At 41.4% G+C, this 14,273-nt stretch overlaps 1 protein-coding gene across 11 annotated transcripts in view; it reads right to left on the bottom strand.

Moving 5' to 3' along the window:
• The window catches only part of ESRRG (estrogen related receptor gamma), a 377,135-nt gene that overhangs the window by 158,923 nt on the left and 203,939 nt on the right, over positions 1-14,273 (bottom strand). Inside the window, exon 1 of one of the 11 annotated variants that reach the window (XM_039378795.1) lies at positions 4,684-4,706. The exons of 9 other annotated variants lie outside the window; for them this stretch is intronic. Coding sequence is in view for 1 of the 2 variants with exons in the window: in XM_027739479.2 (XP_027595280.1) it covers positions 4,151-4,206 (56 nt within the window). In the remaining variant the exon portion in view is untranslated. Of the gene's footprint in view, positions 1-4,150; positions 4,236-4,683; positions 4,707-14,273 lie in introns of those variants that run through there. One more of the 11 variants, XM_027739479.2, reaches the window with a different exon arrangement.

Here is a 14,273-nt window from a genome sequence, read left to right as displayed (position 1 = left end):
TTATTCTAAGCAAAAAAATAATTATTTGATATACTTCCTTGAAAGGTTCAAATAAGCATTTTTTTCATTCCTACTTACACTTTCACAGAGGTGCAAGCAACCTCCCTGTAGGTCAAGGGTCAGTCCTTTAAAAACTATTCTGCAAAATGAATAATCACATCACTTATTCATGAATAATTTATATTTTTATACCGTAATTTTTCTATCTTAACTTTGCTCTGTAACATACAGAAATAGCAGCATAACATTTGGACTGACATATCTGCGAGAATAGACATATACTTTTTAGCTACTCTAAGCAAAGTAGGCTTCAAGTATTGTTAAATATTATCATAGACAAGTTACCTTCTCTATTTGATGAATAGCACCATGTATTTGAAATTAATTGCAAAAGTAGGGTTGGCTAATGAGGTGGCCCTTATCTTTTCTCAGCAGTGCAAGCACAAGTATTTTTCTGCTGGCTCAATATTTTTTAAATGCCCAAAGTGCTATTAACTAAGTTGAAATCTGATTAAAATATGAACTTCAAAATATTCACAACAGCTAATGCACTTACACACACACACAAAAAAAAAGCTAAGGAAATTCTTATCTCTTTTCTTATCATTAAGCATGTGTTTTGAAAAATAATAATTAAATAAATTGTTCCCTACAGATTCTGCCAGTTGTTTTGCTTCCCATTAGCATCTTTGAAAACAGTTTGTTAAGACAATAGTTATTCTTTATTATGGAACTATGGGGATGATGCCCTTCTACCTGACTCAGTCTAAAAAGAAATTTGTGGGAAATGTCAAAGCTTAAGGACTATTAGAAAAGGACAGCGCACTTCAGGAAAAAACAGGGGGGAAAAGTATGGAAAAAATGATCAGCCATTCCAAAGAATTAACGGATATCCACAAGGGCTTTGCTAATAACACGGGTTAATTACCGCTGAAACGCACCAGGCTCAGTAAATAAAAGAGCATGACCATAAACACATTAAAATGAGCACCTACCACTAAAAAAGGGGCAAGCCCCAGTAAAGGAAAAGCTGCCAGACGTGCATTTCAGCACAAATCCTTTATACTTTCTGCAGGATTTAAAAACTTGCCAGCAGTCTATCAGAACTAAGAGAGCAAAGCTCTGTGACCGAAAACGGGGAAGGAAGAAGGGACCAGGGCCTGCCTGCTGCCCAAGGGGAGAGCCCTGGGAGAGCCCAGGCAGGGTCTGGATGCTCACCCATGCTTGGGGGCTGGCTGCACCATCCAGAGCCTTGTGCCACCTTACACACCGGGTACACGTACAGAGGCCTAGAGCTGATGACTGGAATATTAGCTTGGGCTTTATTTCTTAGTAACAACTGTAAATAGCTATCTAATAAGACAAATGCATGAGGTTAAAGACCTTCAAAGCTTGGAGAAACCATGGAGTGGAATCGCGTCTGCTTCCCACTTCACAAAGAGAAGTGTTCTTCAGTCCACCCCTTTCCTCCCTTTACATATGAAAGACACTTCTAAAAAATTCTTCAACAATCAGAAGCTACGTCAAAATATTTTAAAGAGTGAAACTGACACAAACTCTTTTAAGTTTAGCATATAATCACCCTGCACACACACAAACATACACGCATGTGAATCTACACACACACGCTCATATTCATCCGTACACAAACATAACCCAGACAGACTCGCAGGGTAACTCCACACATCATTCCCACATCGCAACATGAGAACGGTTAGAAAAACATAAAATATGTACACCAACCATCACTGCACTGAAGTATTCACATGATGTGACACCTATGTCCACTTTTTAAATGTTACAGCCTTTCTACACAACCTTTGTTTCTTGTCAGCTGTGTATTCTATCGGTTGCATTCTAAGACGAAACTCTATGCACATGAACAGCTGAATTTGTTCCACATTTAAACGCAGTTGCACATTTTTAAATGGAGAAAGTAGGGAAACTGCTAAATGTTCAAATGAATGAAACACAGTGAGCCACAAAAGGTAAACATACATAATGCACAGCAGCTTTCTGGAGCTACAAATCTGCTCATTTTTTTATGTTTGGCATTCAGAGACCACGTTCAAATTTACTAAACTACTCCCGTTCTTTCCTCCCCCCCCTTTTTTGGAGTGTTTCAATTGCCTTTCCTTCTTCCAACAGCTGTGACAACTGTTAAAACAGTCAGTAAAATTAAGTCCGCTCTATAATCCTTTAGTCAACGTTACATTTTAATCAGAGGTTGAGGGAGATTTCCTGTTATGAACGCACTGATTCATTTAAAATTATTAAACTGACACATATGTCAAAATGAGCAGATATATTTATTGCATCTGTTAGGTCATTAACTATTAGTAATTATTAGTGCCATTGTTATTGCTGAAAGAGCAAAAATTCAAGACTGCAGCTGGCTTTAAGTTATTGCATTCTTTAACATGCTCTGCCTTAAAATCAAAGCATACCTAGTGATGGTCAGACAGATGTCTCTGCACTCTCAAAATGTTCGGACAATTTTAAGCTTGAATCCTCTCTACCCTCATCCATAACACAAGAACTGCAGAAACTACAATACCTATTTCATATGTCCTTATGCTCACATGTGCATATGCATGTTACAATATATAGTCAAATCACGATTACTATGGATATTATTAATGTGTAAAACTCTGGAGTTTATTAATTGAGACAGAGAAGCAGATATGTTTCTGAATGTTAGTTCTTTCCCTGTGTCCATTCAGTCCCACACGCCTCAAGCCCTGCACTCACACAATATATTGGGAGTGTTTTAAGATGACTTTGAATTGAGCCAAAGAGGAAGAAAAAAATTAGTTCGAATCTTGCACCAGAGCCAAAAAGACATGTGCCCCGATTTCATTTAAATGCATCTACTCTAAGAGGCTTATCTAAACTAATCATTCAAATTAGCTGTAAGAAGGTAAATTCAAGAAAGCTCCTTTAGGGGGGCTGGAGGGGACAAAGCATCCAAAAAAAAAAAAAAATCACAAAAAAGCCCAACTAACACCCAACCTATCATCTCTTTATATATTTTATAAAAAACGTGTCACTATGGGAAAAGCTGTAGAAACTGCATTCTTATATTTATGAAGCTATCTTACACTATACACAGTGCACTGATCTATAAACCATATCTGAAAGGGCACCCTCCTCTGTTTATTTTCTTTTATTTACCCCGGAACATTACAGTGGGTTTTCCCTGCGTCCCCTTCCCAAATTGTACTCCTGCGAGCCAGGCTGTTTGCTACTTCCCGTATTATTTCACTAACGTGCAATCACCGCGATTCACTTTTCATGCCTGGCTTAATTATCAACAGCCCTGCACTGTGCAGGCAGTAAGGACAGCTAGTGGGCATCTACCTATAGTACACTGTCACCTCCCGAGCAGCCTCTCCGTCGCTGCGTCCGGGGCGATGCTGGCGGCCAGCCGGGGCTTCTCCGCGGCGCTACTGTCCCTCTCGGCGTAACACCGGCACACAGCTACGTAACTGGCTCGACATAAAGAAAAATGAACCGGTGACAGCTCCCGTGATACCCTAACATTTAATCCCGGCTGCGGGGCTCAAATCAAGTTCAGGAGCCGCTCCTCAGCCCCGGTTCTGTTCGGGGCGCCGCGCTTTCCGCCGGAGTCACTCCGCCAGGTACCTAAGAAGTGCCAGCCAAGAACTGTGGCTCCTCAAAAAGTGTTCGTAGGGAAAAGCAGGAGCGGAGGGACGCGCCGTGCGGCGCGGACCCCGCCAAGTGCCACACGCCGCCCCCCCCGGCCGCCGAGGCCGCCGGTCCGGAGCGGCGCCCCCCGGCAGGGCGGTCACACCGCGCCGGCCGCAGCCACCGCACCGGGGCCGCTCCCGGCGTGGCCCCAGCGCGGCGCGGGGTCCCTCCCGCCCGCCGCTCCGCCGGCGCTGCCCGGGGAGCCGCGCACCTGTCAGACGGCGAGCGCCGGGGCAGCGGCGGGGCCGGGCGCTCGCCCGCCGCCGGCACCGCTCCCGCCGGGCGCCTCCCGCCCGGCCCGCCCCGGCGCGCAGCGCCCCGGGCCGGCTCCCGCCCGCGGCCGCGGCGCAGCGTTACCTGCACCGGCGTCTTAGGCGCCTGTCATGTTTTGGGGCAGGCGGCGTGCGGCGGTGGGGTGGGGGCGGGGAGCGGTACCTACTCTTCCTCGTAGTGCAGGGAGAGCGGCTCCGGCAGGCAAAGTTCTACCGAATCCATGTGCGCCCGGCGACCATCCTCCGTGCGCCCCCGCGGTGAAAAGCAAAGTTTCCGTGGCCGAGCGCCGCGCACTTGGCACGGGCACGCTCCGGGCGCGGCGGCGGCGGCGGCGGCGGCGGGCGGGGACCAAAAGCTCGCCCGCGCGCCTAATCAAGGACTTAAAGCCCCGCTCGGAGCTCATGAATATGCAGCAGGGCTGTACATATGCATCCCCCGGCCCGGGGGGACGGCCGATTGGTGGGGCGGCGGCCAATCAGGCGCCAGGGGCGCCGGGGCGGCCCGGCGCGCGGCCCGCGCGGCAGGTAGAGGGTGGGGACGGGGGAGCGGCCTGAGGCGGCGGCGGCCGCCGGGGCACAGCCCGCGGACGTGCCCGCGCCGCCGGACGGGGCGGCGGGGGCTGCCCGCGCTCTCTCCTTCCCTCCCTCCCTCCCTTCCTTCCTCCTCGCCTTCCCGCCCGGCCCCAACTTCGGCAGGTACCTTGGCAGGCTCCCGGTTAAGGATTGCGCGCAAAGGTAGAGGACTGAAGTTTGCGCCGCCGCCGCCGGTCGCGGCGTTTCGCCGAGGCGGCAGCCGGGCTCGGCTCCCGGCGCGCTCTCCTGACCGCCGCTTCCCTAACCTTTGGAACTGCTCGGCGCCGGGGAAAAACAAATAATAATAACGCCAAGCGCAGCCTGCCGAAGCCTCTGGGTAACTCAACTTTTCATTGTCGTGCGAGTTGTTTTTTGGGGGAAAAGGGAGGGGGGGCGAGCTGGAATTTGATTATGTATATGTAATGTGATATATAAAAACATAAAAATTATATAATTAACTATTTAAAAATTTTAAGCCTCCTTTTCTACTTAGCTAAAAAAAAAAAAAAAAGAAAAAAAAAAGACATTCCTAACAAAACGAGCACTCAAATCCATCCCTTAACATCATGGGTGAAACTGGGAGCGAATACAGCTATGTATATTCCTATACAGATTATAGGAATAATAATCGTAACATATATATATATAAAATATATACACCTTGTGCGAATATTTGGATGTTTAGATGTGTGTATTTAGATATAAGAAAGAGAAATAAAAGCTCCAGAACTGATCAATTTCCTCTGTAAGTGTGCAGGGATTAGAGTGGACTAACTCAGCCTGCCTCATTTTAATGAGATAAGGGCTGCACTGTCGTAGCTCCGCATTAGTAAATCTGGGAGGGTGCCTAGACCTCTACGGTGTTTGGGGGTTTAGTTTTTTTGTAAAGCAAGTTTTGCTGAACTGAAAGGGCATTAAACACACAGCCCTGTAGGCACGCCTGCATAAACATCACCGAGCCTGGTTCCAGCAAACCACCGCTTAGAGCCAGCTCAGAGTTGTTCTGTCACATGAAAGGTCCCTGATTAAACTTGTTCCAACACAGTGACCATACTCAAATTTAGAGGCACTGTTTGCACTGAAACATACTCACATAACTCCGTGTTGAAAGAATCAGTAATGAATTAGGAATGCATTTTTTCTCTCAAAACCTACTACCTTTACTTAAAATTACAACTAAGATACCATACTTATTTTCCAGGTTCAAAGTGTTTCTGCCCCTACCAGCAAAAACAGACACAGGCTTTTTCTAGCCAGAAAAAAAACCAAAACGACACTGGAGAGACAATAATTTCTTAGAATGCAGCTCTACTCGTACAAAATCTTTGTGACTGGAGCCCTAACACGATGCAAATGGCAGTCTTTTAGATCAAAACAAATCAGTGCACACCCTCAAAATGCAGTAATACCATTCACAAATGGAAACACAAATGCCCTCTCCAAATCTGTTTCACAGCAACAGAACAAAGTTCCAAAATATATAGGTTCAATAGACACGTTTGTGTATGTTCACAGCAGAGAGATTCCAGTGTTATGTATTTAACCTTATGCGAAGACTAGGCCTGCTTCCTACAAACATGGTATAAATACATTTAAGTTTAGGAATTGGAACCACCAAAGCAAAACTACAGCTCAGACTACTGTATAAAAGCAGGTAGTAAAAGCTTAATTACCAGTAGCATTATGCTGTCTATATTGTTAAATGTGAACTCTGTAATCAAGATGTAGATTCACTTGTGAGCACTGGATTGAAAAGCTCTGAAATGTAGAGTAAAATTTAAGTACTCTGTAGAAACATCAGGGACAAAAAAAAAAATCTGTTTTTAACAAATTTTTAAATGAGAGGTACTAATGCACAGTACTGTATTAGAACATCTTCTTTAAGTAACAATTTGATAAACAGATTTTGGGATCAAATCAGAACTTCAATATGAAGTCTTTATGTATAGTTATCTATATGACTATATGAACTCAAAATACAGGTCCTACAAACTGAGCAAAACACAAAAATGCAAATAGATTATTTGTACTGAGTATTTCTCCATTTATAGATTTATACCCAAAATGGCTCTTTTTCAATATTTTTTATTCCAATATTTTTATTCCAAAATGCTTTCAAATCTTTGCATGTGTATGTGTTCTCTTATATAAAAATCACCCATAAAAAAACCCTATACATGTGTAATTTGATATGGTCACTTTTCTGTGTTAAGTTCCCTGGAATACACCCTCCTTAAAATATGACAGCTATTCCATTTTGAAACTTACCAAAGGACAGGTTATTCCTTTCTACTTTTGTTCATTATCTCCTAAGATTTTATATTCAGGTTCTGAAACATGGCCTCTCCTTCTGTCCTGATCTGTCTTCCTTTAAGCCTTCCTTTTCATGTTCACATGGCTTCCACTACCTTGTTAGCTTGTCATCTCCCGCCCCCCCTTTACACTCCCAAATAATATGTTTTTCCTCTCCCCCTGTGAGCCATCACTACTTTTCTATCAACCATCTTTCATCCAAGCAAGCAGCTCTCTTCCCTGCCAGTGCTGCTTCTTGGAGAACCAGAAATACTGTGCTGTACTTTGCATGTTGATAAACAAAGCAGTTGGCTTCTTCCCCCGGGGACTGAAAGTGTCACCTCCACCAGACTGGGGCCTGGAATTCCAACTACATTCTTGAACTTGGATTTCACAGTTACCGGTCAGTTTGGGGAAGGGGAAAAGAAAAAAAAGGTAAAGAGATTACAGCAGCAAGTAAACTGGGGCTAAGTGTACCTTCATTTTCTCAAGCTGTTCTGTAGAAATAAATAAAAATAGTACTATGGGGGGGGGGGGAAAGCCCAAGCCAGATATCAGCTTACTGAATTTTATCAGGGAATACAGAATAAGAACATGCATGCAAACACACATCTGCACTAACTTATCAAACTGTACAGTGCAAAATCTTACCACAAGGAGTCTATACAAAACAGTGGTATGAGAGAGGGGAAGGAAAAAATTGTCAGGAGTGTCTGTACCAGTCAAGGGGCATTACTGAGCAGCACCTACATTTCCATATCTCTCTGTGCATGTAATTTTTCATGTGTGCCAAACAGTACATCTTTAAGCTTCTTCACATTTAAATACTATAGACATTTCAAGGCATCTGAACAGCCAGATTCTTAAAGCACAACTACCTCAAGGCAACTGAAGAAGTAAGATTCAGTGGCACTTCACAGAAGCCACAGAGTGCATTGTGTCAAATGTGTATTTACCAAAAGGAGCAACAAGCTCAAGCCATCAGGGAAAGAGCGAGATCATGAAAGTGTGTTAGCTGCTGAGAATTTATTTGGGAAGAAGTATAATATTAACTTTAGATAGAAATTTGCAATACAACATGGAACCTTATTCGAAGTCTAGCTGGAAAATACCTTATTGTTAAGAGTGTGAAATAAATACCAAAGTGTCATCAAACGTGATTTTTCTCTTTATTCACAATCACTACTTAAGAAAACATAACTCAGATGTGATCTCACTCTGTGCTACAGTGAGATTAATATTAGAACAATATTGTCACTGTCTACTCGTCTTTTGTGTTTCTCACTGGAAGGCACTTGGTGCACCCCTGGATATACTGCTAATGAGTTAAAAAACCTAACACTTCTAAAGTTCCAGATTTTGCTCACCTGTTTGTACACAGTTGGACAACTGTACCAAGTTATTACTTTAAAGCCATCTGCTGTATTTAGCATTAATTACTCCTTGTTTTGATCTTAGGGAAAAAAGCTCACACAACACAATATCTGAATGCTCCTTAGAACTTACCCACAGTGCGTTCACAAATACACAGAGCAAGGCTTTTAGCTTTTGCTGCTACACTCAGTTCCAGCATACAAAAAAATGTCTCTGTGAAATAACAGCAACTGCCTTACCATGTTACTGAACTACATTCAATTTATCTGGTCTCAAACAAATACTCCATATTTTCTCCTTGTTTTATTTTCAAGGGCATGGGTATGGGTATTTAGATGACTGCCTTCACTGGTACAGAATAGAAATGGTTCACATTGCTATAAATGAATATTATTCTCTTGACGAAACACCTTTTCCAAAGCCTCTGACAAAAAGAAAGGGAAAAAAAACCCAGAAAGAAAAAGGAAGCCACACGCACACTGCCTGTCACCCACCAAAAAAGGTCTCCTCCCTAAAGATAATGCAGGCACACACTTCAATATGGATATCTCACTATTACCCCAAGCTCTTTTTGTAGTGGAAGTTTCTTTAGAGAAACTGAAGTGCATTACTGTCTCAGACAGCCAAGGATAAGATGACTGAGGGAATTCAGTTGCTCTGTTTAATTAATACAGGATTATTTCACTTTCATTTTGTGAAGCTAATAATATGACTGGTGGAATGTCAGTAAAAATTAAATCATAAACTAGTGCAGTACCAAAGGGAAAACTTACTTTAGTTATGGAGTATTCCCAGCAGAAATCTTGAAAATCTTATACATATTTACACTGATAAAATACCACATGTACTTCATGGGATACTGCAAGCTTTCTACAATCCTTGTGGCATGTATTTACAGAGCAAGAGTTAACATTTTGAGATTATACATTAATAAATGAGTTGCAGTTATATTGTTTCTTGAATGTTAAGCACCACATACTAAACGCAGGAACACGTTCAAGGTCAATGTCCTATTTTAGACCTTTTCAGCAGCTGTGATATTATGATAATCACACTTAAAATATTCCTATAGAAAGGGTAAATTAGTCCTTTTCACTAGAAGGATTATTATGATAAACAACAAATCTGAAAGAGAACAAATTCAGATTTCTTTTTTTGTTTGTTGTTTTGGGTTTTTTTTCAGCAATGCAATAAATTGCTGTCCCTAACTGTGATGGCTTTTCTACCCAGGAATTAAAAAAAAAAAAAAAAACAACCAAAGTTCACTTTATTCTGCACTTGTATTACCTTTTGTTTTTGGGGTTTTTTTTTTGGAGGCCTCATCTATGTAAAAATACTTTCCTTAAAATGTGTTTATGCTTTCTGTAAGAAACAAAACATTCCAGTTGACATACCATTCTATCACCAATACTGCAGTAAAATGTAATATCCCACTAAACCAGAAGGGAAAGAACAAAACTTAGCATCAGCAGCTATTCCTAAGCAAGATTAAGGGTTTAGCTCCATCTAATTGAGGGATGAGATGTGTCCCTCAATGGGTCTCTTCCCACTCCCCCACCAGCCCTTCTACCTGACTGCAAGCTCAAAGTTCTAAAAATAGAAGAAGATGGAGCGTAAATATTTCCCCAGTGAAAGCACCAATAATCTTTACTGTGAGCTGACATGAATTGCTTGTTACACTGCCCTAGGATATCATGGCTTGAAGCGAGAGCGCAGACACGCACAGAGCCACCAACCACTCTCAAAGCTTTGGTAACATCTATTTGTGCATGTCCATGTCGCAGAGGCTCCTACGACATCTGACGTGGAGCTGGTACACCTGCTGTACAAAACAAGGCATTCTCCAGCCTGCCTTCCCCCCACCCCCGACCACCCCAGCCCATCTTCCATCACTCTTCTTCCTTTTTCTCCCCCTGCTCCCCCTTCACTCCCTTCACTCTGGCATTTTTATTATTAATGTTATTGCTATTATTACTGTCCAAGCATAAGCTGATCCACAGGGGAGCCTGTGTAATTTAACCCCTCAAGCACTAAATTCCTTCACATGTGCCAAAGACACAGGTTTGTTGTTGCCTCCAGCAATATCCCAGGAAGACGAGTGATGGCGGTGTCATATCATCACACAGCGACTTAATCTATTGCGACACCCAGGGAACGGGTAACTGAAGAGATTTACAGAACATGCTCTCTGCCTGAATACAAAATGTTATCGCCTTTACCAACAAACTCAAGTCACATGAAACAAATTTTGCCCTCTTACGGCTCACTGTTTCCATGACTCTGCTTTATCCAATCCACCCCCGTGTTACTTGTCCCCCTGTACATCTAGCTATACGATACTTTTTTTCAACATTTTTGTTCTCCCTCCTTTGTTCTTCTCATGTTCTCTGATTAACAAACAGCCAGATCATGTTGAACTGCCAAGTAACATAGCCTTGCAAATCTTTTATCCGTACACTAGATGACTGGAACCATCACTTACATCAGGGTTATCTCTACATTCTGTCTTTATGTTGTCTGACATCTAATGCATGTCTTTTAAAACAATAGATTAAAGAGGTTACACGTTTTTAAGGTGCAAGGAACACTAAATTCAACACTCACAGTTGAGTAAATAACACTACAATAAATACCAACATCAGAAAAGCATCTATTTTAAGTCCTGAAAACCAGAAAAGGGACTTTCCACATGGATGTCCTGTCATCCATAACTATTAGGAAAGAATTCAATATCATAAAGAAGTATATAACTGTTCTCTCCAAGATCAAGGTGAGATTCTCTATCTTCTAACACTTCCCTAACCTAGGAAGCAAGAATTTTGCACAGAATTAATACTGGAGAAAAATGAGACTAGTAAAACATCCTGAGCTCAGGATAATCTGACTGTGCTGGTGAATCAGAGCTTTCACCATGGGAAATTAACTGCTCTGAAACTAGGGGAAGAAACCAGTAACAAAGGCTGAGTTCAAATGCTCAAGGGTAAACAAATCCTTCCTCACCAAAAGGTATTAGCTACCCTTAACTCAGCTCTAGACATCCAGATCTAAAACAGGTAAAGACTTCCATGAAGGCCACTGAAATCTGCCCGTGTAGTAACAGATTTCTAATATTTCTTTCTGTATACATGCCTTCTTTTAAATGCCTATATCAGCTGACTGACTGAGCCCTTAATAATGTAAAGTTTGTTCAGAGGCATAATTAGACTCCAGGTCAAATGATTTCTTGGGCACACACTTGTGTGCACAGGAGGACATTAAGAACCTCTCGTACTTTTCCCCGACCATTAATATGAAGAGACTTAAAATAAAGGTCTTCACGGATATACAGCTCTCAAATGGTAACTATGGTTCCAGCAGTTCAAAAGAAAAGTGGAGCTCACCACACACTGCTCTTTTCCCAAGTCCTTCAGCTCCATTCCCCTGAAAGTCAAAGACCTGATGTCCTAAAGGAAGCCTTTACAGAAGGTATCAGATGCTGAGATGCTGTTCACTGCTGTATTCATTTCCCCTTAGCAGTGGGTAGAAGGTTTAGAATACCCATCAAGAATATGTCAGTATACACCAACGCAAGTGCAACAATCCTGCTATCTCTAGTAGACTTGTACTCTAACATTTAATGGAATCAAACTGACATTGTTAATACAATACATAAGAATCGCATATTAACAAAAATGTCTATGTTACATTATTACAATTAAAACATTTTTTCTGGCTGTATTAGTACATATGATCAGATGACAGCATAAAATCCTAATTACATCCTTCTGCAGCTGAAGCCTTCTATTATCAACTATGTTTCTGTCCTATAGCAGCTTCACTCCTATTGACCAGACAGTTAGCCCTATTCAATTATTCTATCTCAAATCACTAGATTTAGCTCCATGTGTAATGGTTAAGGTGTAAACATTACACACACACTCTTTCAGCTTAATTCATTTACTTGCAAATTTGAATTTATATTTTAATTTCTTTTTTAAGAAACATGAAAATCTAAGTCTTCATATTAGATGGGATTGTTTTCCTCCCACCAGCTCTGTCTCCATTTCAGGTGTTACATCTCCAGAAATTTAGCTTAACTTGTCTACAGTATAAATGTCTGTCTTTCACAGACAAAAAAAGGAAAAGTGAGAATTACAATTATTTGATTCAAGTATCCTGAATAAAGCAATAAAATATCAGTATGACTTTTAAGCAGATCTAGTCAATATTTCCCTGCTAAAGCACTCACTCAAGGTGTGAATTGATCCAGAAAGTACATCCTTTAGACTTGCTGCACTTTTGACACTTGTATCACAAACAATTTGGTTCAATTACTGTAGATGTATATGTTTCTCTCCATGTGTCTGTATGTGTGCACCTGTACCTACACAAACCACAAGTAAATGTCTTATATTATAGGCTCTTGGTTATATTCATATTTTTACACACAAAAAATAAGGGGCAAAAAAGTAAGCTGAACCAACACATGTACACAGAAGTGAATGTCTCCTTATTTCATTCTAGTTTGTAGCCACCTTATTAATTTTGTCCCTTCAAAGTCCCCACTTCCGGTGTGTTACATGCCATACTCACCTGAAAGCTAGATTTTACACTCCTTTCTCAAACAAATGCACATTAACTTGAGTAGCACAGCCCTGCAATACTTTAGCATTGCAGAACAGATTCCTCATTACCCACAACGCTTTAACATTGTATAACAGATTCCTGGTTACCTAATTCCTGAAAGCACATCCATTTTTGTGCATCTAGGAAATAGATCTAATACTAGCACCATGATACAGTCTGTTTACTGACCAGGTAACCCAGAACACGGTTACGACTTATCTGAGCATGAGTTCAAAGAATACTCCCCAATGAAATACTGATTTCCGAGGGAACACCCTTGCTGTTACCTGCCTTGAACCCATCCAGGAGTATGTCCAAAGCAGCTGAAGTTTATAAGCACGAGGATTATGTCCAGGAGCTGTTATAATAAGAAAATCTAAAGCAATTTCTGCATGCAACCATTACAATGTGACTGCTAAAAGAAAGAGAAGAATTTCTCTATTATTGTCAAGGAAACAATAGGCTTTAAAAAATTGGAAAGGCTTTTAGAAATAAAATATCAAAAGGAAAAGTTGTGACTCAGTCTTCCTGCTGACCCATTTACCCCAGCTTCAGATTTTCTGCTCCCAAGGTATTAACATAAACTTCGCCAGCTTTATTAAAGACCATATCTGTATTCCTTAGCACTGTTTGCATTTGGTACACATATTTTCAGAATGCTAACGGTCTTTTATTCAATAATGAATCTGGCAGAAAAACAAGAATCAGCTCTCTTTAAATGTTATTTTTCTAAATAAATTCTCTAAACCTGATTGAGTTAGATCCTTGAATCATGCTTTGGAAGATGCAACTCAGAGTTTTTGAATAAAGTGAAGCACTTAAGCAAATCAGACTTTTATTCTTCATCCACTGAGAAGCCTGAGATTTAAGATGAAAGAGCTGGGCTGCCTTTCTCTCTCCTTATCCTGCAAGGTCCCTTCATTTTCCCTGTTTTCCCAGTAGATTTACTTGTAAATCTGGTGACAGCCACATTTGAAGTCCTGAGGTCTGACTCCTGACCTCAGTTATGTTAGCCCTTCCCTGCAGAAGAACTACCCCTTGGATCACTGACTTGCTATTATTCTATGGTTAATAGACCTGAGCTGTGCAATATTTTTTTATCTGGCTACAGTCCTATCTCTAAATTCTCTATTTTGAATGAATACCGATTTTGTGACATGAAGTCTGCTATATAATGAAATGCAAACAATGAAAAGGCTAAATCAGTTTACAAAAAATCTATTTGTCAAACAGTGTGGAGATGCTCCCAATTTAGTCTGGGCAGTGCATGCAGCTCTTGATAAGGGAGTTAAAACCAAGCCGTTCCACTGCATAAAAATAAAAGCATCTGCAAGAGAGAGACATTTTCTTTGGGAGAATCTTCCCTAGAACCTGTAGCTAATTATTTAAAAATATTTTAAAATAAAAAATAAACACACACACACACACACACACACACATACACCC

This window comes from Pipra filicauda, unplaced genomic scaffold, assembly GCF_003945595.2.
Source record: "Pipra filicauda isolate LSUMZ 115617 unplaced genomic scaffold, ASM394559v2 scaffold147_size4022426_pilon, whole genome shotgun sequence".
Taxonomy (NCBI): domain Eukaryota; kingdom Metazoa; phylum Chordata; class Aves; order Passeriformes; family Pipridae; genus Pipra; species Pipra filicauda.
Note: the sequence above shows the minus strand (reverse complement) of the source record. Positions and strands in the feature narration are given on the sequence as shown.